General features: G+C 44.4%; 1 protein-coding gene across 2 annotated transcripts in view; it reads left to right on the top strand.

Moving 5' to 3' along the window:
* LOC147659059 (protein tyrosine phosphatase domain-containing protein 1-like) overlaps positions 1-26,755 on the top strand; it is a 209,779-nt gene that overhangs the window by 106,095 nt on the left and 76,929 nt on the right. For both annotated transcript variants that reach the window (XM_086952001.1, XM_086952000.1), the window contains exons 4-10: positions 7,677-7,795; positions 9,505-9,642; positions 11,447-12,021; positions 16,403-16,621; positions 19,251-19,385; positions 20,442-20,543; positions 24,346-24,426. In XM_086952001.1, the coding sequence (XP_086808127.1) occupies positions 7,677-7,795; positions 9,505-9,642; positions 11,447-12,021; positions 16,403-16,621; positions 19,251-19,385; positions 20,442-20,543; positions 24,346-24,426 (1,369 nt within the window). The remainder of the gene's footprint in view (positions 1-7,676; positions 7,796-9,504; positions 9,643-11,446; positions 12,022-16,402; positions 16,622-19,250; positions 19,386-20,441; positions 20,544-24,345; positions 24,427-26,755) is intronic.

The raw sequence follows: 26,755 nt of genomic DNA, 5'->3' as shown, positions 1-26,755 counted from the left end.
ATTATGTTCCGGGACCCTGAATACATAAAAGCAACCCTTTTGAAGTTTACTGTGGGAACTGAGTTGTAACCTTTTGTTCTTCATGTTGTGCTATGACTAAAATCTGTATAAAAGGAGCGATCCACTGTTGCAATTTGAAGCAGTCTCCTAGAACCTACACATGTTGTACTCCTTGTGACTTCTGTGTTCCCTGCAGTAAATAAATCTCGATCTTTGACGCCGAAGGAAGTGTCCCGTGTCTCTGTAAATTCGTACGCCGGAACAGGTAACCCACGAAGGTTTCAGGTGTTGTCCCCTGGCACCGCTGGGCCTTAGAAAAGCCCAGTCCTTCACTCATGGCATTATTTTTGTTTTTAAAACATATAAATAAATGGCATTGTTATTTACAATGCCAATAGCTTAATCTCTCGCAAATGCGAGACCTATTGCATTTGCACCCACACACACACACACACAGAGCCACACACAGAGCCACACGCACCCACACACACACACAGAGCCACAAGCACCCACACACACACACACAGAGCTACACACACCCATACACACACACAGAGCCACACGCACCCACACACACATAGACAGAGCCACACACACATAGAGCCACACACACACACACAGAGCCACACGCACCCACACACACACAGACAGAGCCACACACACACAGCACACACACAAACAGAGCCACACACACACACACACAGAGCCACACACACACAGACAGAGCCACACACACACACAGACAGAGCCACACACACACAGACAGAGCCACACACACACAGACAGAGCCACACACAGACCGAGCCGCACACACAGCTCTCTGCCCAGTAACGCCCTAGGGAACAGAGACACGAAAAACCGGATCACAAGCAGGGAACAGAGGCACAAAAACCGGATCACAAGCAGGGCACAAAAACCGGATCACAAGCAGGGCACAGAGGCACAACAAGCAACGAGGGGGCAGGGGCAGGAGAGCAAGCACTAGCAACGAGGGGGCAGCAAGCACAAGCAACGAGGGGGCAGCGGGGCACAGAGGCACAAAATCGGATCACAAGCAGGGCACAGAGGCACAACAAGCAATGAGGGGGCAGGGGCAGGAGAGCAAGCACAAGCAACGAGGGGGCAGCAAGCACAAGCAACGAGGGTGCAGGGGGGCACAGAGGCACAAGCAGGGCAAAAAAAACGGATCACAAGCAGGGCACAAAAACCGGATCACAAGTAGGGCACAGAGGCACAACAAGCAATCAGGGGGCAGGGGCAGGAGAGCAAGCACAAGCAACGAGGGGGCAGCAAGCACAAGCAACGAGGGGGCAGGGGGGCACAGAGGCACAAAAACCGGATCACAAGCAGGGCACAGAGGCACAACAAGCAACGAGGGGGCAGGGGCAGGAGAGCAAGCACAAGCAACAAGGGGGCAACAAGCACAAGCAACAAGGCGGCAGGGGGGCACAGAGGCACAAAAAACGGATCACAAGCAGGGCACAGAGGCACAAACTGGAAACAGAGGCACAAGCAGGGAACAGAGGCACAAGCATGGAACAGAGGCATGAACAGGGCACAGAGGCACAAAAACCGGATCACAAGTGGGGCACAGAGGCACAAAAACCGGATCAAAAGCTAGGGCACAGAGGCACACCAAGCAACGAGGGGGCAGGGGCAGGAGAGCAAGCACAAGCAACGGAGGGGCAGGGGGGCACAGAGGCACAAAAACCGGATCAGAAGCAGGGCACAGAGGCACAAAAACCGGATCACAAGCCGGGCAAAGAGGCACGAACAGGAAACAGAGGCACAAGCAGGGAACAGAGGCACAAGCAGGGAACAGAGGCACGAACAGGAAACAGAGGCACAAGCAGGGAACAGAGGCACAAGCAGGGAACAGAGGCACGAACAGGGCACAGAGGCACAACAAGCAACGAGTGGGCAGGGGCCGGAGAGCAAGTACAAGCAACGAGGAGGCAGCAAACACAAGCTACGAGGGGGCAGAGGGGGACAGAGGCACAAAAACCGGATCACAAGCAGGGCACACACGAACGAGGGGGCAGGGGCAGGAGAGCAAGCACAACCAACGTGGGAGGGGCAGGAGAGCAAGCAGAACCAACGAGGGGGGCAGGAGAGCAAGCACAACCAACGAGGGGGCAGGGATAGGAGAGCAAGCACTAGCAACGAGGGGGCAGGGGAGCAAGCACAGTGAGGGGGGCAGAAAGCAAGCACAACGAGGGGGCAGACACACAACAGAGGGGACAGAGGCAATAACACGGGCACAATCAGGGAAGAGAGGCTAGAAATGCGAGCACTCACCAGAGGACTCGGCAGCTTCTCAAGTTATTCCGGCGGCGGTCGGGCAGAAATGGCGTCAGAAAAGCGCCGCCATTTTCGCATTCAGGGGCGTGGTTTTTGCTGTTGAGTGATGGATGATGTCACGGAGTTAAAAACTGCAAAAAACACACCCCCGAATCCGAAAAAAACGGGGCTTGAACGGAGTGACGTCCCTCTCCTCCATTGGCTGGCCTCCGTTTAGGAAGCCAGCCAATGGAGAAGAGGGGCGGGTTCAAGCCCCATACTTGTAAACATAAAATCTCGGCTGCGCGACACTGCTGCGCAGTGTATGCTAGGCCGAGACCTAAAAAGGAAATGGACAAGAAATTCATCAACTCAAAAGCAAGGGGCTAACTGAAACCCAAAATTTGTTTCTTATTTTACTGTTCTAAAGACAATACTTCTTCAACATCAGACAGCTACAGCTCTCTGTAGGCAAGTCCCCATGGCATGCTAAAATACCATATTTTCCAGAACAATAAGACAGCAGCATCTGAAACTTTCTAAAGAGGCATTTAAAAAAAACAATGTACAGACTACTCTTTTCCTAGTCCAGAACTTGGCGTGCTTTGTGTTTTATATCAAGTGCCTGCAACATCTCTATGAAATGTGCTTTTTTGGAAAGGTGCAATACGTTTTGCAGGTGATTCCCTTCGAAAGCCACCAGTGAAGTTTTTGTATGCAATACAACTGCTCACTTATAAAGTTGTATGAATATGGCATTCATGTTTTTAGGTCGAGCAATTGAGACCTCTTGCATATGCTTTAGTATATACTTATACGTGTATGCATTTTGTGGGCTCTGGAGATCAGCCCTAGGACGTGTCTGCTTACGCTTAGGGACATTTTTTCAATCAAATGCCTCTATTTAACTGTCTTGATAGAAAACAACCAGTAGCGGTTAGTAAAATTCCAGAATTGCTCTCTGCTTGTTCAAATGCCTCTATTTAACTGTCTTGATAGAAAACGACCAGTAGAGGTCAGTAAAATACCTTAATTGCTTTCTGCTGAGGGACTTTCTTTTTTAAAATTTTCTTGCAACTGCTTCTATTTAACTTTTTTGATAGAAAACGACAAGCAGAGGTCAGTAAAATACCAGAATCACTTTAGCATTCTCTATATTCCAGTCCAAAGAAATTGTCTTCCACAAGCACCCTTAGACAGTAATATTTCTTTAACCCCTTCCGTGCGGCCGCGATTTTCCCCGTGTGCGGCCGCCGGCAGAACACGGGCGGGCCATGACGAACCCCAGCCGTCATCAGCACACGAGCACTGTAGTGCATGACGGCTGGGGTTCGTCACCAGCATGGAAGGGGTTAAACTCTTGTATTTTCAGTTATATGACCACTGAAGGCCATGATTTTATATTAAAATCAGAGCTTTGGACTATACCATTTCCAGATGGAAGGCAATATTTCTCTCCATGTGTTCCCATACCTGGCTTGTCGCACAGTTTGGTGCTTACCTTCCCTCCATGTTAAAGAACAGTAGATGTTTCAGCGCCTGGGCTACTGTCCTGCATAGCTAAATACATATAAGGTCCCAAAGGCGAGACAGATTGCATTTCAAATGCTTCTTTTCTAGGAAAATATTAGGTCTGAGCGAAATTTGTGTTACACCGGCTTATTCTAGATTAATTTCAGTAAATTCATGTTAAGCAAAATTTCCAAAATTACGCTATTATGACGCTTTGCGTAATTACACAGCATGTGCGGTAGAAATTGGAAATCGATACAAATATTGAATGAATGGAAAGTACCAACATATTAGATTATTTATTATATACTTCACATCCAATTAATGCCATGACTTTACTGTTGGTGTGATTCTTAGATGATATCTGTAAAGAAGACAGACTTTTAGCACTGTTATTGTAAAACATAATAAAAAACGTATTCTTTTTTCCTAGAAAAATGCAGAAATGTCTGCTTAGTGATGAGGAGATTCAAGCTGCATTCTAGGCAATCCACGACTAGATGGCAGGTAGTCTTCTAGAAAATGTTATTAAGTTTGATTGCTGATAATTCATAGGTAATGGTAACCGATGGTCTTTAGGTGAGTGCCTCTCCTGCGAGCAAGGAAGAGTGCCAGTGATAGGGAAGATCCTTGGAGGACTCCACATAACTCCCAGCAGGAGTTATAAATTAACAGGCCCAGCTTGATCTGCGTCATCAGTCAGGCTGGAAGGAAGTCCATCACTCTGGATACTTTATCCAGCAGTGGAATAAGTAATCTCTCTTGTCTATCATTCCAGATTCCGAGTAGGGATGTTTGATTTCTGTGCTCAGGGTACAAACGGTGGTGGATTGATGCTGGTGGTGGGATTTCTTAAGCGCAACAGCTACCCAAGGGTGTCCCGGCACTAACACGTACCTACCAGAACTCCAAATCTAATCACAACAAAAGATTCGGTTGAGGAGGGTTTGATTGTCAGAGTGAGTTCACAGTCGGGAGTTATCAATGATGTTGGATATGGGGGTAAAGTTGGTGATAGGCTTTGAATTTATCCCTCTGTACCTTTGAATGGGCACTTTCAACACATAACATTGTGCTGTACCCTAAAGGTGAAGTGTAGCCTGATATGCATGATACATACCTTACAGAATGGGTACCAGCAGAACATTGAGTAGGCCCTTGCACCAGCTCCCCTACAGCCTTGGTCAGGCCTCGCCAAATCCATTGACTGAACCTGCCGACCCCGCCCTCCCCCACCTCCACTCTACTCCTGTTGCAGTCTGCTCCCCAACCCACTCTCGCTGCATGAATCAGCCTGTGACTGCCTAGGGTCTGCCTTTTTGTGGCTCTGCTGGCTCCTTTAACCATTTTAGTGTTGCCAAATGTAAGGTAGCATTTTGTACCTGTTGGTCACCATTTTGTCCCTGTATCATGTTAATCCCCTCTTTTTCAGATAATCATCATACTAGTCAGCTTTTAATTTACTGTATTAGCCCAGTCAATATTTTACTGTTATGTGCAGTCATGCTTTGCGTTTTTAATTGCTTGTGTTAGTTCAACCCTTTGTTACAGTTTTTATGTGCTGTGGAACGTTTGATACAGTCATCCCTTCTATTCCTGTACTAGTTAGCCCGTTGTGCCTTCCTGCTATTTTACCACCCTCAACGATCCTGCTTCCCGCCGCCCAGCTCCCCTCCTTCTCTCGGGACCTACTTAATGGAGGCTGCCGAAAGTGCGCCAAAGGCAAGCCTGTCTGCTCCCGTTCACGCCCTGATGGCACACACGCCAAGAACCCTGGCTCTCCTGCCATCAATCCCTACACCACCCACAAGCTCCTAGCCCTTGACTCCAGAGGCGACAAAACAATAACTGCTGCATCTCCTCACCAAGATACACAGAAGGACGTTTCGCCTGCCACAGCTGCTGGATCACCTGCAAAAATGAAACCTTTGCCGCGCTCACACAGCCGTCCTCCGACCCCTCAGTACAGCTCCAGTGCATGTTGCTCAATGTTAAATCCATCTGCAAACACGAAGAGGTGAAACCCCTCCTGAAGAATCCCTCCCCAATCCCTAGTGAGCTCCAGAATTATAACCCCATCTTGCTGCATCCTTTCCCTGCAAAGGTCCTGGAAAAAAACATCAATCACCAGCTCACAGGTAACCTGGAAGTAAATAACGTACTTCACGCCTCCCAGTCCGGCTTCTGCTCCAACAACAGCACTGAGACTACATTGATTGCTGCAATGACAACATTAGATCCTTCCTCAACCATGGCGAGACAGCAGTCCGGATCCTCCTCTACCTCTCAGTGGCCTTTGACAGCATATCCCACCGCACCCTCATCACCAGACTCCACCACTTCGGCATCAGAGAAAACGCCCTCAAGTGGATAAACTCTTTCCTCACAGAACACACGCAGAGAATCTGCCTACCGCCCTTCACCTCTGAACCCAAAAGCATCATCGGTGGTTCCCCCTGAGGCTCTTCCCTCAGCCCCAACCTCTTCAATGCCTTCATGGCCCCCATCGTCCTCACCCATGGGCTCAAAATCATCTCATACGCTGATGACACCTAGCTCATTGTCACACTCACAGAAGACACCACCACCACCAGATCCAATGTCGCCAACTGGATGAAGTCCAACTGCCTGAAGCTGAACACTGACAAGACAGCAATCTCTCTATGAAGTGCCAGGTCATTGCAGTAGCCTCCTCCTGCTTTCACACTCTGCATGCTTTGTAAGATTTTCAGATAGATTCCCGTCAACACCAGGAAAACTGGACTACGTAAATGCACTCTACACCGGAACCACCACCCATCTCCTCAAACTACTCCAGAACATACTGAACGCCGCAGCCAGATTCATCCTTAACCTCCGCAAATGGACTAGCATCAACACCCACCTCAGAATCCTCCACTGGCTCCCTGACCAGTTAAAGCTGCTGAGCCAACCCTACATGGCCCTACACAATACCGGACCATCCTACATCAACTACCACCTTACTTTCCACCAACCAACCAGACAACACTGATCCCGCTCCCTCGGGCATGGAACCCATTTACGGAATGCTCTATTGTGATTTTTACTGTTACTCCAAAATGAAAAGGAGATCGGGAGTATCACTCTAAATCACAAATTAAGTACACAGTACCATACTTCCAAAACCACAGTTCTGAGCATACCATATAGACATGGTGATGAATACTATGCTGAGTTCAGCTCCTATACCAACAAATAATGCTTCATAAACATCATGTGAATATTACAAATTCTCAGTGCACTGCTCTATTCTCTTCAGCCTATTGCTAACACTTTACCTCAAGAGTTCTTTCTTTAGGCTCGCCTCCTGCCATCGACACGCGGTTGTCCCTGCTATTTGTATTGTGTTATTCTTGATCACTTGCTGCTGATTATCTTGTTTCTTGGGAAGCAATCTTCAGTTTTTGTGCCAGTCATATTCTGTCATTCTCAGATAGCAGTTGCTTAATATCAATCATAACACTCATTGCTATGTGTGCTCAAATTCATGTTCAGTTACTGAGCCTGACTACTGTCAGATCCTTCTCGGATTTCCTTCCTTTGCATATTTTCAGGTCCTTGTTGCAAATTTTCCTTATCAGCATCTTTTACTCTGAGTGTATTAGCTGTGTACAATTTTCAAGTTCCGTTAGAATAGTTATATACTTTTCAAAATTGACATCAGCTGTAAAAATCTACCCATATCATACTTCATTAAAATCCATCCACAGGCTCGAACTATTGTTTACCATGTACATGCTGAAGACCTGTAAAGCAAACACTTCTCTCTGGCAATGCTCTCAATAGGAATAATGCTATGTCAGAGGATGCTTACTACTGGTTGATTTCCTTGCTGTCCTGAACTCCATGTCTTTGCTTCTCAGGTGCAACATAAAGTCTATAATCAATGCACAGATGCCTCAGGATCATCCCTATTGCGGGGACCCTCTGGAGGCAGAGAGTGGATTCTCATACTTACCACAGACCTTCATGGAGAGTGGAGGTTAGTTACTCTTGGAGACACTGCAAAGTAATGATGGCACTCGCTAAATGCAGGGAAACAGGCAATGTGAGAAGTTGTAAACTAGACAAGAGGTCACGTGTACAAAAAGAAAAGTGGGTCTGCTGTTAGTTGTTGCTAATTTAGCCTGATGTGTATTAGCGACTCCTATGTAATTGGTCTGGTTTTATTTTTGATGCATGGGGTTTCGTCCTGCTTTATAAAGAACTTTCACATCAGTTCAATTGTGCAAGTGGATTTTCTTATACTTCAACCTTCTTTTCTTCTCTTGAATGGTTTTAGAAGTGACCAGCATATGCCACTGCGACCAAGCTTTATGTCATGTATCCTTTCCACTGTTAATTTACAGACGATGACCCTCATAGGTTTAGAGCTTCTTGCTTTATCACAAGTCATCTATCTGGTCATATCCTGCCCTTTTAGTGCAGAGTTGACATGGAGAGTTGTTAGGCGTCACCTTCAACAGATTTGGAGCCTAGATACTGGATATATTCCTCTGGAGATGACCCCACTAGAAGCAACGTCCTCGCTGCGTGCACAGGTGCCAAGACTTTCCCTACCAGATGCACCAGCTGGTTCCCTAACTAAGCGCTTTCCAAGGGTTTCACCAAAGGATAGTCTTTCGTCATTCACCTGGAATTTTGTTCTCCAACACTAATGGCCTCATGAATGTGCGATCTTAAAATGCCGCGGATCGTCTGTTGGTTAGCTGTCCTAATGTATAAGTAGTGTTCTTAATCACGTTGTCCAATTATCTCCAATTCTCCTTCTCAGGATGGGGGTGACAGGCTAGTTTGCACACCTGATCTCCCAGCTGTCTGACATCCTGCTTCAGAGAAAGCGGCATCAAGAAGACACTTGTCCTTAGCATGCATGATTAACAAAAGGAAAGGTTTTACAGGTATCTTGGTGGAAAAAACGTTCTCAATACTGCCTGGTATACCCTTAGACCTGAGTTCCTTCCCCCCTGTGCCTGGGATTGGTGATTTTTATACTAGAGGTGTAGATGGCTCTACAAGTGCAACTTGTTAACCAAAGTCAAAGCAAAATGGAGAGACACCAACTCTATGTCTTTTGATGTGAGAGCAAACCAATGCAGGAGGACGAGGCTCCACTTATGCTTTGGAAGTCACCTCTAGGGACTTTAGGGAAAAATGATGGTTTACTATTTGACCAGCGACTCATTTGACAAACGGTTTCAGGACTGGGCGGAATATTTACAGTCAAGCTTGGTTGTGCACGTGACTGCCCAAACCCAAGTACTACAAGGATTTTTAGGGCAAAGACATGCCCGGGAAACCTTCTAGTTTCACTCCAGTCTATCAAGTCTTATAGCCATTGTATGGCACCGGCGCTCATTGTTAGGGGACTATAGACTTTTACATCATCAAATTTTAAGCGAGAGCTAGGAAAAGGGAGAAAGAAACAGCGGCAAAAGGAGAACACATGGATGGAAAGATCTCGTAAGAGTGAGACAGAGACAGAAAGTGTAGGTTGGTGAAAGAAAGCGGCATGAGGTGCAATCAAAACTAGGTACCTTTAGTACTCGGCAACTCCGTCCCCGGCAGTGCCGGTACCAGGCTGCTAAAAAACACTTGGGCCCATGCAATTATTTTTAATGTTTTGTTATTGGATAGGGCTGTCTTTTGCTGATGACCTTCCTGTAACATTTGTGTTTTCCTATCTTGCAGTTTATTTCTTTAACTTCGGTTTGCCAGATTTTGGGGTGGCGTCAGTGATGCGTATTCTGGATGTGGTGAAAGTGATGGCTTTTGCGCTGCGTGAAGGGAAGGTGGCCATTCACTGCCATGCTGGATTGGGACGTACAGGTAAAATTAACAGTGTTGGGTTTTCCATGAAAGCATTCCTGCCTTTTTTCCACAGAGTTTACTGCACTTATGCAGTGTAGACAGTTGTGAGGCGAGGAAATAGTAACCCACAGAGCTTCTCCTGACAAAAAGCAAACAGGCACTGGTAGTGAAAGGGAATTGCCTGCAGAACCTACAGAACTTCAAGCTATGAAGGTGCACCGGATGGAAGAGAATACCCTTTTGAGGTTATAGCTACAAAGGATGAGTAAACACTAGACTAGTTTAAAGTAACACAGGTTATTTATTCATTATTTTTTTTATATATATATAGCACTAGCTAGAGTGGTTTACATGTTATGAGCATGAGTTCGATCATAAAAGTACGTAATAATACAGCCTTAAGGTAAATGGCATTAGTGCCATATTAGAGACGATTCGGGCTGGACTAGTCCCATGGGTAGCAGGGTCAAGACTGATTTGCATATGGATAGGTCCAAACTGGGGTAGCGTGGTAAGCAAAAATATGATGGATTGGACCTGCTTTTGGCGCTCTAAGTGGGAAGGATATGCCCAGATGTGGATTCCGTGGTCACTGTGCCACTGTATTTAAGCTAGCCCGGCTGATGAGGGGTGATACCACGAAACGGGTCCCAGGATGCTTGTTTCTGGTCCAGGGAGGACCTATCCTGGCAGTTCGAGCTGGACTGTTCCCATGAGTAACAGGGTCAAGACTGATTTGTATATGGCTGGGTCCAAACGGAGGTGGCATGGTGAGCAAAAAGGCAATGGATTGGACCCAGATCGGTGACTGGGGGTGAATGTTTGATTTGTTTAGCATTCCATCCATCATCTGTTCTTTTGGCTTATGTTAGAGATGAGTCAGGTGATCACAACAAAAGATCTTGTTGCTGGGGGTTGGATCTCTGGGAAACATAGCTCAGTTTGGGAGTGTGTTGAAATAGTTGTCAAGCAGCAGAGATCTGAGGTCACGTTTGAAACAATAAAAAGTAGGGGGTTACAGCAAAGATCCTTAGGGAGTGAGTTTCAAGATCCACTGAGCATTTCCTGAGAAAGAGCATGCCTCGGATGATTTATTCTTTATCTTTGGAGGTATGAGAAGTGAGTTGGCCCTGCTCAATGTCCGGCCTCTACATGCTCTCGATAGTTTTCTTCTAGGTATTTGGGGATCTTTGTATGAAGGGCTTTGTGAGTGATATACGCTGCCTTTAAGGTACATCTTCCTTTAATGAGAAGCCAATTGAGACAGATGATTGAGAGGGAACTCCCTGCAGCAAACAAAGTGGCAAACAGACAAAAGAAGAACATGCATCCTAAAGGGAGTATAGCAATACAGGTCATGCATAACAGGCATAGGGGTGAAGAAGCATCCTCACAGGTGCAGATGAGACAGAGAGATCTCACTAGTAGATATTACAGTGATACAAGCTCCAAGGCCCAAGCTAGTTGAGAGGGATCTTTCCATCCTTAGATCTTACAGCAGCATAAGGCATTTAGACCCCTTCTCGTTCCATTCTGGAAGAAAATTGTGACTAACTTGGGGCTCTTTGTGCGGTTCGTCAGTTTGTTTAATTGTGTGTGTACACACTAGATTGTTCTCCGCTGTTTGGCTGATGTAGAGTTAATTGCACTCAGGATGGTGGGCTGCCATTCGGATGCGGTGAAAAGGTTTCTGGCTGCAGTAAAGTATGTTGCTAGGGTATTATTATGGTTATTGCAGCCACACAGGTTTTGAGCTACCACTATGCTTCTGATCTCTTTCCTGCTGCTGTAATGTAAGCTCATGTTTTTCTTTGTTCCCCAGGGGTTCTTATTGCCTGTTACCTGTTATATGCCACTCGCATCAGTCCTGCGGAAGCCATCTACTTTGTACGATTCCAGCGCCCTGGCTCCATCCAGACTCTGTCACAGATCAACCTAGTCATGGACTTTGCCAAGTTCCTTAATTCTATTCGGGTGGTGTATTCAAATGTGGCACCACATGGGCTGCCAAAGTTCACCCTGCCACAGTATCTGTCCCGTCAGAAGCATCTGCTCCATGGCAACGAAGGTCGCACCCTCCGCCACATCCCTAAGGTGGTGGGTGTGGTCTGTAAGCGACTGGTGCAGCTAATGATGAGGCGCAAAAGCTGTATGACAGCCTGGTCTGAGCTACAGAAAGAAAGCAATAGTCAGACCTTAACTAAGGTGATCAGGACCGTGTTGCTCAAAAGGGGAGCCACAAGCAATGGCCCATTGCCACGAGACCCTGATAGCTATCTGGAGGCGGCTGCCAACCACCAGTCTTCACATCCTGCTTCGAATAAAAGGCTTGTGGAGAGCCAGAGAAGCTTGAGTGACTCCAGTCTCCACAATGCACTCCTCAAGGAAGAAACAAAGGTAAGAATGTCTGCAGGTGGAGGGTTACTGCATGACACCAACCAACAGTGGCATTGCCATTTGAGAAAACAGGACATATACTTGGATATTAAAGTAAGTACAGAAAAGTTCAGATATGATGAACTTGAATAGTCGAGTAACTTGGGCACAGTGAGAGGGGGCATGATGAATGAGAATACTTGATTCATAGAGGCACAATGATTAGTATCACAGTATATTTGACCAATCGATTAATAGGGGCAGAGTAACCGGGCATGTAAAATGTGAACAACCCGATTAATGTAGGCACAGAGACTAAGGGGCAGGTAAATAGCGGAATAACAGGCTCGAAGACTTGTGGATGTGGCACATGTGAATACTGATTTGAGGACTGCTGACTTTGATGCATGGGCCGTGCATGGTTGATTTAAAGAAGGGAGGATCATTTGGTGACACAAGGTCTGTGAAGGGTTGATTCTTAGGCAATAAGTTACCTGCCATGTTAGGCTAGCACTACTCTCGTCAGACAGCTAGGTAATGCATTAACTATAAACAAGTAATGAATATAACATTAGATGTGTGCAAAACCCATGTAGGTTGCTTTCGCCTTAATATGTGAAATATCCTTAAAATTACATGAAATACAAATCCATCATTTTGTGTTATATTTTAGCGTTAAATGCGTTGTCACGTCAATGTTTGAAGCAAGAATGCATTTTATGCTAAAAATTGTGCAAAAAAACAAAAGCTCCAGTCACATTCTGCTGTTCCTGTACATTTGCTGTAAATTGTTGCTGCGAATGGCATGTTCGCATGCAAATGTTTGCAGCAAATGTCACATAATTATACACAGTGGTATAACACCATACTTTTGGCAATATCCTGTTACTAGAGTAACACAAAATTCCCAAAATTATGTGAATTACTCCAATGTATTTCACTCAGGCCGGTATAAAATGCACTATCTACGCCAACCTTGGCGAAATACTCAAAAATATCGGAGCGAGCTACAAGAGACTGCATTTACCAGAATGCCAGGGGCAAACCTTGCCTGCGAGGTCAGCGGTGTGCTCCTACATCCTGTTGTCTATTTAAAGTACTCCTGTGAGTCATTGAGCTGACGAGCTCGTGGATGAAGCACCCGCGTGCCAGTGAGAGGTACCGGACCTAATATAATGTTTGCCAGCCTACTCAGCAAACCCCAAAGTAAAGACTATTCTCTACTGTTGACGGTTAATAAACCAGAAACACATGTCTAGAGATCAGCACTATCTGTGCCAACCATGGCGAAATTCTCGAAAATATCGGAGCGAGCTACAAGAGACTGCATTTACCAGAATGCCAGGGGCAAACCTTGCCTGAGAGGTCAGCGGTGTACTCCCACATCCTGTTGCCTATATAAAATGTGTTGAGAGTTGCTTAACAGACATTGCATAAAACCGTTTTCCATTGATAATAAACAACAATGATCAATTGAGGGGACATACACAGAAGGCATCGATGATGAGCAGAGTTTTGATAAGTCTTAGTCAGAGATTCATTGAGTCAAGAAGAAAAAAAGGTCATTCAATGGAGCAGGTTAGTAGGTACTGCTAGCAAAAGTGTATAGTGGTATGCAGGCATGTGTGGTAATGATGATGAACTGCTTTGGTTAATGGAGAGATGGTCTATAGCAAGGGTACTCACAAACATTTCCCGGGGGCCAAAAAGTTGGGTTAGGGGTGTGACCGAGGACGGCAGCATGGCAGAGGGCAGGAGGGTAAGGTGGGCGTAAGAGAATTGAAGAACATATATATATAGTGGGTGAACTGCACAATGTGAAACTAGAAAACCTGTGATTAATCCAGGTTTCCCCACTTTACCATATTGTTGGATCCTAGGCAATTGTTTTATTTTACTTTGCTTCTTTTTTTTTCTTTATCACATATAAGAGGATCTCGAAATACATGACTTCAGGATGTGCGCTGTACAAAACCTTCTCTCTTGTTTTTGATTAATAATCTATAAAGTTGTCCATTTACAGTAGGAATACAGGCCACTCAGAGGGTGCACATACCAACTAACGTGCATCTTAGTTCACTATTGGCATTGTTGTCAGGGTCAGGAGAACCATGAAAGTTTCTAAAATTCTCTTTGAAACTTATCTCTTTAAAGAAAATACTTCCCAATGCATTGCTATAATCTGATGTACTAAGATAAAACACTTCTGCATGTTAACAGACTGGATCCAATTTTTATACGCTTGTCGCAAGTTGTCTTTAAAAATGAAGGTGGTCCTGCTTTTAACCGCATCGCTGCGGCGGTTATTTTTGCGCTGCGTGGCTTTTTTCAAAAAGCCGCGTTACATGACGAGCTCAGCTCGTCATCCGCACACGACCACCGTGGCTGATGACGAGCAGAGCTCGTCATCAGCATCGAAGGGGTTAAGTGGTGTATGACACCTAAGTTACTTCCTTTCATTAACTTCAGTTAACCTGTAAATAAATGCTTGCCCGTTTATTCACCATATTTCTCAGTGTTAGTGCTGAGTCAAGTAAATAGTAGCCCAGTGCTGCTGTTGACTAGGAGGCTGCCTGTAAAGGTCAGGAGGGCCGTACTTTGAATATCAGTGGTCTACTGGAATAGTTCTTCAAGTGACAAAGGTGGTCAAAATTAAGCATCCATGCTTCTTAATGGGTATATGGTAAATACCCATGTCTCGTAACTTGAAAACCTGGGTTACTCAACTTGTCAAGATTACGTTCCACAGGATCCGGTCGTTGCTAATGAGGGTCCACCTCCTAATGTTACCAGCTCCCTGATCTTATAACACAGGGAATTGGAACCATTAGGCGAGGGATATCAGGAACGGGGAGGGGACTGCTGGGACAAAGGCTCTGAAACGATATAAGAACAGAATACACAGTTAAACATTGCATAGCAACAACATGACTACTCTCATTGATTCTCGCTAAGAGTGAAGCGCCTGCTGGCACATAAACACACCTGAACCACAGAGTCTATAAATACCCAGCAGAGTAAGTAGAAAAACAAGGGTGGTGTCTTAGAATTCCAAATGAGGGAGCCCACTGATTCTCAGCAACTTCCTGAATATCAGCAAAAGCAAAGTACACCAATTGTTCCTTAGAACTGAAACAAGGTTCCGAAACACCTGGAATATTCTAAAGCCATATCCAGATTGTGGGTAAAGAAATAAGTATAAGGTTGAATCCCAACAGAAAACAATACAAACGGCAGAATGTAGCAGCCACCACAATAATCCGCTGTATTAGTGAATAAAGTACCAAACAAGGGATCACGGCAGTAAGTGGTTAGCCAACACACCTTACTCCGCTACAAAAGCTGAATGATTAATCATTAACGGTAGCGCGTGGCAAGAAACACACTGCGCTCCGCACATAAGAAGGAACACATAGGATATCACGGTGACATGTGGCAACCACCACTATGTTCCGCAATAAGGTTGAATTAGGCAGGAACTCAACGGAGACGTGAGGCAGCGACTCACGGCGTTCTGTAAATAGTAAAGGCGCAGCTGCTCTGGAACACCTTGGGGCACCAAGAACAGGAGAAGTTGATGGAATGCAACGGTAACGTGTGGTCGGCCGACACACAACGTTCCGTTGTTAGAAAAGGGAGGCAGCAGCCAGTCGTCCACTTACCCGCTGCTGCAACGAGGAATTCGGAAGCCTCCGAACATACGAGGCGGAAAGCAGTTAAGAAGAGTCTCGAGACCCGCTCCAACGGACCTCTAGCAAGGCAACAGGAAACCAAACAGATTTACGCTCATCTGCACCTGCGCGTGATGTCGCTAAGTACCTTCCTGGTATGAAGGCTCATGGGAATTGTAGTTCCTATGCCAGGTAGATGCGAAGGGAGCCCGAACCCCGACACAACTGGACTATTCCTTTACTCAGTTCCCATATGCACTAAAAGACACGAGCAGTGCCCTTATACTACTTTGCAACCTATGGCAGGATTTGGCTAACACTTGAGCAGTAAGCATTGTATTTTGCCCATTATTAAAGGCCTTTCTTTGGCTGACATCTCACCTCAACTGACTGTAGTTTAAGAAATGAAAGGACTAGTTCAGCGAAAGTGACATCAAACCTTGGAGGTCGCAGAACTTTTGTATATGTGAAAAGTACAGTACACATTGCCTCAGGACTTTTATTCTATTTTGTGGTTTCATGTGACTGCATATTCCGGTGGTCAGTTGGTACATATGTCCACCCTAGATATCAGTCCTATGTGATGAGAAACCAAAGAAAATACAGTCTTCCAGTGGTCTCGTAGTGTGGAGACTGAATTGATTGAGTGAAGTCCTGGTCGAGGTACCACAGGAAGACTTTAATGTTTTTCTTAGGTTATTTATTTATCATTATTATTATTTTTTTTACAGTTGAAAGATTCAGGTAGCCCACTTCGAGATCTCAGTGTGCGGTTTGGGTCAGGACCAATCACATTTGGCCCTGCAGTTCCAGAAATAGGAACAGAACATCCAGCATCGCCCCAAAGACCCGTCCAGACAGGCGCGCCTCGGAGACTGGATGCAGATGGGGTGACAGATCAGGGATCGCCGGACATACCCAACGGAAATGTAACATCTGAAGTCCTAAAGGTGAGTCTATTGACTTAATAGCTTTGGCTGTTTTTTCTTTATTGTCATAATGGGGTCTGACAAGACCAAAAAAGTAGAAAAATTTTCATTGGATAGAATCTGTCTTGAGTGGATGATAAGTTATCATATGCTTAAAGATGACCGACCCATCTACTATGAGACCCTGGTGGTGTGTCTTGGAGCCAGCAGTCTCTCTAGGGACATGCTCAGGGTCATGATGCAGCCATAAGATTTGTTGTTTCAGCCACAGCTCCCTACTTTCTATGTAATCTTGAGAAATTCACAGTATGTTTCTTCTTTACGCTAATCATGATTCCTTTCAGTTCAGTTCCTGCACTCCTTATCAGCAGTAAAGCCCATATGCCTCGAGACCCAGGCTGTATGAAGAGGTTGGCAGTAATACAAATAACTACATAATCAAGTTATATATAAACTAGAGGCAAGGCCAGTAACATCACTTTATGCTCCCCAAAGTGAATCCCGTCTGTGACACCCCTGATTTGACTACACCCCCACTACCCTACAAAGGTGTTGCAACAATCCAAAACTATCTGTTCAGTGTATTCCAAGTCAGACAAAAATGATGAAGGATTTTTGGAAAGAGACCACAACTGCACTTTAGAAGCTTGCTAGAAGTATTTATTTGCATTGGACAGGTTATAGTTTACTCTGATTTTAGTTCTGAGTTTGTATCTGCCATTCCATGTGCATGGGATCCTCATCAGTTAGCCCCTGTTTACCGATATCCCTTAGCCGAATGTGTGCCCAGTTCATTTGTCCATCATTGTGCTGCACTGCAGATCCTTCCGTTAATGTACTGTCATGTGCATCCTTTAACCATAGTGCTATTCTGTCCAACCCCAACCAAAGCTTTGTAATGTCCTTTTGCAGCCAAAGTGCTTATGAAATGCTTCCCTAGCCAAGGAGCCACCAAGCCACCCTATCCTCGGTGCTGCTAAACTCACCGAAACGAAGGTGTTGCTATGCTCATCACCATAATGGGCTGCCATATTCATGCCATAGCCGTGAATGATGTCATGCTCATTGCAAGCCAGGGTTCCTTTTATAATTTCCAACACCCAATGAGCTTCCATGCAGTCCACCAGTTAAGGTTCTGCCATGTTCATTTCTGGCTAAGGGTCAACATTGCTCATCTCCAACCTAGATGAAGCTGTGCTGTTGTTGACGCAAAATATTGACCGGCTTATATCTTGGCTAAGGTGCTATGATGCTTATCTCAAGTCAAAGTGCTCCCATGCTTATTCCAAAACAGGCTCCTGCGAGGCAGTATTCTCCAGTGGAAGTGATGCCATGTACGTGTTATTCGCCAGAATAGGAGGCTCATCATTTTGTACCACTACCTCCAGTCCTGGGCCTAAACACTTTGTCATCTCTTGCCAATGACAGTGAGTGGGACACACTGTTGCATGGATTAGAACTTAGAGCGTTTGCATCTGTAACAGTTTCTCACTTTTATTTTCTTCATTGTAATGTTGTAAATAAAATATAATTGAGTGACAGAAGCCAACCATTATTTATAGTACCGATGGGCTGGATTCTTTTGGCTTGGTAACTTTAGTCTCCCTGGGAAGAATGTCTGTCTCTGTGAGTGCAATATATGCATTCTCTGTGGGCCAGATACCCCTGCACTTTTGGGAAAGCTCTCCTTAGGTTCTATGCACACAATGTACCCTTCCATGTGGGCACGAAGCATTTGATCTCAAATGACAGTATGGACCTTTCTGTAGTGACACTATTATTTTTACAAACCTTTTGAAAGACCAACTATATAAGTATCTGCATGTTGGCAGATTCAGCTCACTGTCATACCCTATTGGGTGACATTAGTTTGTGGAAAGAGTGGGTGTCATACTTCTTATAGATGTGCCTCACCTAATTCATTAGTGGAATAAAGCGCATTGCTCTGTCTCTGATTGACCAGTGCTGTGAGGATTCCGTGTCAGCCAGAAAAAGGTTACCTCAGTGATTAATATAACAATCAGGTCTATGACCCTGAGTACCAGTGACCCAGAGAAGGGTACAACGTTCATCGCACCTAATGAAGTTCGACTCCACAGGGGCCGGAATTCATCAGGTGCTATACATAGGACCTATAGCAAGTTTCTGGGGAATAACATACCTCAACACAATCTACATGTTCCAGTAATTACTGGACATTGTGCCCCTGCTAAATTCTCACAGGTTTGACATGCCAAAATGTAACTGGATATGCAAATTGTATTCCACCCAGTGGTTAATGGATGGGGTGATATTTACATAATTTATCATTCTAATCCCTGAACAACTAAGGGTTTGCACAGGGGTAGAAAGTGATGCACCAGTCTTAATGAGAGCCTATATCTTCCTATCCCAAGTCATGTTTACTAATTTTGAATGCGGCGCTGTCAGCTGAAGAACATGATTAAAAGCTAATAGGAGAGATCGAACATCCTCCTACTCTGGAAAACAATGAGCTGCTGAGACTCAGATTCCACCCAAATAGCTTGTTCTATGAATCATTAATGGTCTGCATTGTCTCTCTGTATTGTGTGTTCCATCTTTGTACCAGTTATGTTTTTTTGAGGTTTCACAGTAGCAAATCAATCATTGTAACATATCTGTACACCAGACTAGGAGATCTGTCTTCCAATCAGCGAAACAATCCACAGACAGGACCCCGGCTCACATAACACTGATTGCCTTGGCACTCACGGAGCAAGAGCCTCTGGATCCCACTCAGGAGAAGAAAGTTCATGAGCTACAGGTAATGGGCACGGCTGAATTTGGGTTTGAAATGCCTGTCTGGATTGTGACTGTGTGTGCGTGCATTCTTTTTTGTCTATTTGTGTTTAATATACTGCAATTGATACTTGAAAGTTTGCTAAATTAGATAATCTAACTTTCAGGTTTGATGTTGCTACCCTCACTAAACATGCTGTTGAGTCCTTTACAGGGGCCCAAATAAGCTGGTATTCTATACGTGACGTATGTTTTACCAAAAAGCCTTGAAATGACATAACATACTGTGTGTTTATAAAGCACATGTTAATCCAAAGGAATCTTGGTGCTGAATAATATGTTTATTGTTACCCAACTCAGTGGTACTCATTTTACCGACCTCAGAAGGATGGAAGGCTGAGTGGGCTTGCCGGGATTTGAACCTGTGACCATGAGTTCGACCACAGGCCCCTACATTGGATTCATGAATCCACTAACCTATGACACCTGGCTACATGTATTTCATATTGGTGAAAAGATTGCCAATTTTCAAGCCTGTCTTTTTGCTGCTGATTCATGGATGTGCTTGAACATTCTAAAGTTAAATAGCAGCAAGAGAGAAATTCTTCCCTGTTTCAAAACCTCTTCTGCAGGTCAGTCTTGACATCCTACCTCCTCCTGCAGTTCGTTTAGTAATATGTTTCCTGCTCACTGGTTATATCACTCCTGAGATAAACGGACCATGTGGAAATTACCAATCAGTGTGGTGCTCAAGGGAGCATACTCAGGAACATGAAGATGTTGCAAGGGGCATTGGTTTTCTCTTACTGATTGCTCTCCATATTCCATGGCTTGTAAGAGGGACCCGCACTGTTACACCAAGAAAATGAATCATATAGAATCTTCTAAAGTGGATCTCCCCCCATCATCACCTGCCACGTGATAATCTTTCTGCTGTTGTTGGTTCTATATATGCTTCTCTCAAATTTTTAAAGAAAAAATGTAATGTGTGTGTGCTATCAGATATTTTATTTTTCATTTGAGCTGTTCTATTCAGTTTCACCAGCTGGTGGCCTCATATGTGTTTTTTTCTCTTATGCAGTTGTTACTCAATCAGGAGGAGGCAGCCTGGGGGCGGTTATCATCCGAGACTAGTCCTAGGATCCTCAGCGCTATTCTTTGGCAATGGATTGATCATCTAAAGGTCAGTTTCCATATTTCTGACATAGAATAACATTTGCAAAGCACATCTCAACAGACAGTAGTACTACCCCTGCCCCCTGCTTCATAGAGGTCTGGTGTCAGACAGTCGTATGACTTGGGGCCAGTGTGTCACTGTTTATTCTATACAAGCGTACTTATGGGTCACCTCTGTGTTATTTCAGTGATATGTTTATCAAAAAGGGAGACAAAAGGGGAGGGCTTTTATCAGAGGTCCAGCATACGTGCCCAATGTAGCAGAATCAAATAACGGAGTATGCAGTTTCTAAAGAGACCAGAAGTGACTAGGAGGAAGTGTGCAGGTGACTGTCTACCAGGAAGTAGGATGGGGAATTCCTCCTTCCGGATTTAGGGCCCTCACACACCCAGCCAGCTGGGTGTCATGCTTCATCATTGGGCATGCTCCTTGTCGGGACGGTGCTGCAATACCTAACGGGTATCCTCGGTGGGGGCTCCTTGGCGGAGATCTTTTAATCCTTGCCGTAAGGGTAAGTGTGTGTAAGGGGCCCTATAGTTTAGAAGTGTGGTGAAATGTGATAAAGTAGAAAGTTAAAAGAAGGAGAGGGAGGATCAGGGCAACTAATTTAATAATCCTGTTTCCCGCCTTTGTTAATAGAGAAATGGTGGTGACTGTCTATAATGATTTTATAGTCAGTTGCTCAAAAGCTCATGTGGTCAACATGTTTCTTGCCTTGTATGTCCCGTCCGGGATCAAGCGGCAATTCTTCAGGACCATAAACTAATAATATGTTATATCCTACACTAAATAACTGGTGATGTGGTGTAATGACCTAAATATTACCAACTTTGTTCGCACCATGGTATCCGTGAGTGTCGTAGACAATCTAGGGAAAAAGCACAAGTGTATAAAAACAATAGTCATCAAAGGTCCGACTAACCCAGGTCGGGATGTCACAGCGCCACTTGCCTGCATTAGTATCCAACAAGTTTGTAGCACATCACTGTGGTAATAATTACATGTGGAGAAATACAGGGGACAAGTGGTGAGAAGGTATGGAATTAAATGTGTGATAAAATAAAGTAAAAACAAAGCCATAGATAGCGGCAGGCAGCGGAGTAGCAGAGACGTAACCCGTGTAGCCACTCACCTAAATGAAGTATAAGATTTGCCCTTTCAGAAGTGTGGCATCAAGTGGACACGTGTCCTATTTTTATTCCTAAAAGAAGTGACCAACAGTTAAAAATTTGACCACGGTAGGTGGCCTGGGGCGTGGTGGACCCAGCATTCGTGGATGGCGTGAGCAGGTCTACACAACGGCACCCAGGGATGTGCTATCATCCAAACCAGATGTGGGGTCTCTTTAGGAACTGCATACTCTGTTATTTGATTCTTTCATTTCAGTGATAACCTGTTCAGTCTCCATGCCACTACTCTTCGAGTATTGACTGCTCATAGTCCATGTGTTTTGTTTCTGGCATACTTCCCTTACTTTGTGTGGAATTATTGATAGTTTATGTGCTTTAATGCACGTCGGATCCTTACTTTTTGCTTGTTAGCGTGGATTTTTGCATAAATAATTCTTTATGCTTGAGATTCTCCACACATACTTCTCTGTAACAAATATCTCTGTAAATTGCACTTTGTGCTTGACTTTAGGAACCCATTAGGAGGCATTGAGGAATCCATCAATAATGCCTTTTTAGTTCGAGCCTTTAGCAGCAGTGCGCATGTGCTGCTCGCTTTACGAGGCATGCAGTAATGGAGTATGGAGTGGAAGCTCCGCCCTCTCTCTGCCCATGTTTTTAATTGGCTCGTGTCATTGTCTTTCGTAAATGCTGGTGCCTGATTGATTATGAGGCTTGTTAGTCCCTTCTTATTATGGCCATGTCGTTATGTGTACCCTCCCATGACAACTGGCTCCTTTACTTCGAGTGTTACACAGTACGGTATGTGTTATTTAGACCGTGAGCACTACTTTGTCCCTGCCTTCTCGCCCCCTTCATCCCTCCCTTCCCTCACTCCCGTTGTCCGTGCTCCCCCCTCCCGTTGTCCGTGATGCAATGCAAAAGGTCTCGCGTAAATGTGAGTCCTATTGCGTTGCAAATGCTTGTTTATGCTTGAAGTCCTTCTAATGCGTGTTTGTGCTTTATTACACTACAGCTTCTGTTAATGCATGGGTTGCTCTACACCTCTTACATTCTACCTGGAGTCTTAGATAGTTTCCACTTTACGTTTCTATTTAGTCAGAACATTCTAGACCTGTTTCTTTTTTCTTGGATTCCTTCGTATTTGTTAAAGCATTCATTGATATATCTTGTTTGTGCTTGCACTCCTCCTAATATGCTTCGCTTTGGCTATTTTGCATTTCGTGTTTGAATTACGTTACATTTCTTGTGCATGTGCAGGCTTTATTACTCTGTCCTTGCAGCTTGTGGTTGGATGCCTCCATGTGTCCTTTTCATGTGAACTGCCTCCATATTAACATTCGGTGCTTGCATACCTTCATAACTCCTTCTTGTGTCTGGATTCCTTCATACATCCTTGTTTTGTGCGAGAGTTCCATTATTCTGTATTTTTTTAGACTCCTCCATGAAGTTGGCCCTTTTTGTATCTTCATTCCTTCTGCTTGAAAGCCTCCATGCCTATGCCTGAATATCATATTAATCTGCATAGGTTACCTCCCCATCACGTAAATTGTGTTTGGATACCTTCACAGTTTATTTGTTGTAGTTGGAATCATATTTTTGGTTTTTGTTTGAATTTGTTCCTGCTCGGCATTTGTTCTTGGAGGTCTCCTTTATACTCCAAGCTTCTGTTTTGGTTTGGCTTTCAGCCTTTTACTACTCTGTCCTTCAATACGTCAACACTTGTTTTTGCTTCCAGCTTGAACCAATTGTTTGTTCAACTCAATTTGGAGTTTTCAAGCACAACTAAAAGGAGCGGTGTTGTTTTTAAATTTGATCCTCACAGAGCAATGACAGGATTGGTCAAACGAATAAGCTCTTCTAATTCCATGACATAGTAAAATTAGCCAGTAATGGTGCATGACCCAGAGATGCAATTTCAGTTGGGTGAATGAATATGGGGTTTGTTGTTTCCTCAGGAAATTAGGTCGAACTTAAACCAACCAGGTGAATACTTAACGAGCAATAACTAGTCTATGGAAAAACAGTTTTTAAATCAATTATAGGACACCCAAAACCATGCTTGGAACCCTAGCCACCAAACACATGCACTTAGAGTTGTTCAATGACAGTTGTTTTAATCAACTTTAAGAGACCAAATCATTGCCCTTATAGGCCACTTTCTATAGTCCAAATACGCCTGTACTATTGACTTGGTTTTATGATGACACGTGTCCAGTCAAAGTGATAAGGTTATAGTTATACCAGGCCTAGGCAATCCATGTTTGGACAACTGGCTTTGATGAGGGTAAATAACTACAATCCTTTTACATAATGTATTCATACTAAAATTAATATCTAATTCTCAAAGTGTGTGTGCATTTCAGTGAGATTTTAGGCGAATGTACTGAATACCAGGATTACTACCAAATTTAGCTGTCTACACACCACTTCCCTTAGTGTTCTGGCTTGTTGTAATTATGGAACGTATGTTGGTCAGGGTTGCTTTGTCCTTTGGGAAACGACCATCTCATCTCTATCTCTACTGAAACTTGTCCAAGTCTCTTAAGAACCCCCATCCATTTGGAGAACAATCATCTGGTTTAGCAAAAATATAGTCTTGTACGCTGATCTCCCTTTTCAGCCCATTTCTAGCATGCTGCCTGCAGAAAGCGTCACTGTTCTATCTTCTTTCATAGGAGCCAGTGCTGAGCGTGGCAGACACTCTGTTGCTCCTCTCCAAGCCAACTGGGTGGCAGGCCCTGGGCGCTCTGCAAAAAGTAAGTCCTGATATTCAAGAGGTGTAAGGCATTGTTTGTGCTCATTTGTTCTTCTTATGCAGTATATAATGTCAGTGGAAATGGGGGCAATATCAAGCAATAGTTAGAAGCCATCTTGAATCTTAATTTGAACATAGTCAGTCACAGTGGTGGATATAAGTGCCCTCCATGTGCAATGGCATCATTATTAAGGCAGTTAAATATGCCCTGCTTTCATGTACCTCTACTACTCAAAAACCGAGGCTCTACCTGTTAACAGACAACTGTGGTGCCATTCTGTTCTCGATTTCTTATCACTGTTGTGCAGTTAGCCAATCCTAATGGTATGTATGATTTTGTTGATGTCACATGTAATGTGTGATGTCATCCCTAAACCGAAAGCCCACTATATTAGGGTCGCACAGTTCCTAAGCTTCATAAAGTCTTTTTGCTTTTGTATTTTTAACATTCTCTACATACGTGTAACATTTTTACAGTTAAGAAACACTATGAATTTTACCCATAAACGTTTAGTTTGTTCTACTAATCAGGAGTTACCATCAACTCTCATATAGGTTGAATGACACCTATTTTGGTATATTGCCCATCCATGAACAAGAAATCTATAACACTTTTCTAGTTCTAGCGATTAACCCCTCCAATCACTACTCTGACCCCCTACCACCTTCCCTATTTAAAATGATTAAAACCTCTTTTATACCCCTATGGTCGAAGATTGTAAACACCTCTCTAAGACAAGGGTCAATACCGGACTGTCTTAAAGTAGGGCCGATCACACCTATTCTAAAGAAACCTGACCCCCTCCCCTCAGATCTGAACAGCTACCGCCCGATACCCAACTTATCCAGTATTGGAGTATCTTTCATAGATTCACATACCTGAATCATTCCTCTTCGCCGAGGCAGGAGTCCCACGGTAAATTACAAAAGTAGTGCCATAGGTAAATAATAGTAGTAGGCTAAAAGAAAAAAGGCTAAGGCCTAAATCTTAGTAGTCTATCTACATCATTATAGTAAAAAGAACCAAAGGTTAGCTCCAACCAATCAGCTACCAGCACTCTCTGAACACTCTCAGCAGAGACAGATCTCCTCAGATTATCACCGCACATCGTGTGTAAGGGAGTCTCTCTGAGCTCTGCTCAGTTTCTTCAGCTATTACTTCTTTTTCGATCATCCAAGATTATATTTAATTTCTCTTACCTTGGCACTAATAAGGCAGAAATATGGCAGAGTGGCAGAAAACAAGGTAATAAACTACGAAATATGTCTAACCTTTTCCTCACAAACTCTCACGTTCTGAGAGATGAGGCTATTATTGGGAATACGGAGACTTAAATCTGTCACTTCTGATGAGGAAAACGAGGATTCCTTCACCTCATATGAGAGGTCAAAGGGAGAGATCGCGCCAGGAGTCTCCAGAGGGCGTGCAAAAAAGCCATAAAAAGACGTACCTTGAGTCTTGATAAGGCACTTCTCACAGAGAGAGGCAATTGGAAAAAAACTTCCTCAGAGGCAGATCCTACAACTCCCTTTTCATCCCTGACACTACATCAGGGAAATCCTCATTAAACTGACAATGAGTCTTTAACAAAACTCCCTCCCTACTATTACTGCCTCACCAATATTGACCTCATCTACGATGGCCTCATCTATGTATGGCCTCACCTATGTATGGCCTCATGTACGAATGGCCTCATCCACGAATGGCCTCATCGACAAATGGCCCCATCTACGAATGGCCTCATCCACGAATGGTCAAATCCACGAATAGCCTCATCCACGGATGGCTATCATAGGATTGCCTCATCTATGATTGCCTCATCTACGGATGGCCTCACCTATGATTGCCTCATCTATGACGGTATTGTCTATGTCGGTTGTCTACGACATCCTCATCATCTATGTATGGCCTCATCTACGAACGACCCCATCCACGAATGGCCCTATCTACGGATGGCCTCATCCACGAATGGCCTCATTCGCGGATGGCCATCATAGAATTGCCTTATCTATGATTGCCTCATCTACGGACGGCCTCATCTATGATTGCCTCATCTATGATGGTATTGTCTATGACGGTCGTCTACAACAGCCCCATCTATGATGGTTGTTCATAACGGTCATTTATGACGACTGCCTCGTCTGCGATAACCTCGCCTACATAACCTTGTCTACGATGGCCTAGTCTACGATGAGATCGTCTATGATGGCCTCATCTATGACTGCATCCTGTACATAATTTAATGCAGCGGGCAGCAGCTAGATTTCAACTGCCAGTTACAGTCGAACAGACAGAATGTTTCCTTCATGATTTCAAGAAAGAGTCCAGG

This window comes from Lissotriton vulgaris, unplaced genomic scaffold (genome assembly GCF_964263255.1).
Source record: "Lissotriton vulgaris unplaced genomic scaffold, aLisVul1.2 SCAFFOLD_968, whole genome shotgun sequence".
NCBI lineage: Eukaryota > Metazoa > Chordata > Amphibia > Caudata > Salamandridae > Lissotriton > Lissotriton vulgaris.
Note: the sequence above shows the minus strand (reverse complement) of the source record. Positions and strands in the feature narration are given on the sequence as shown.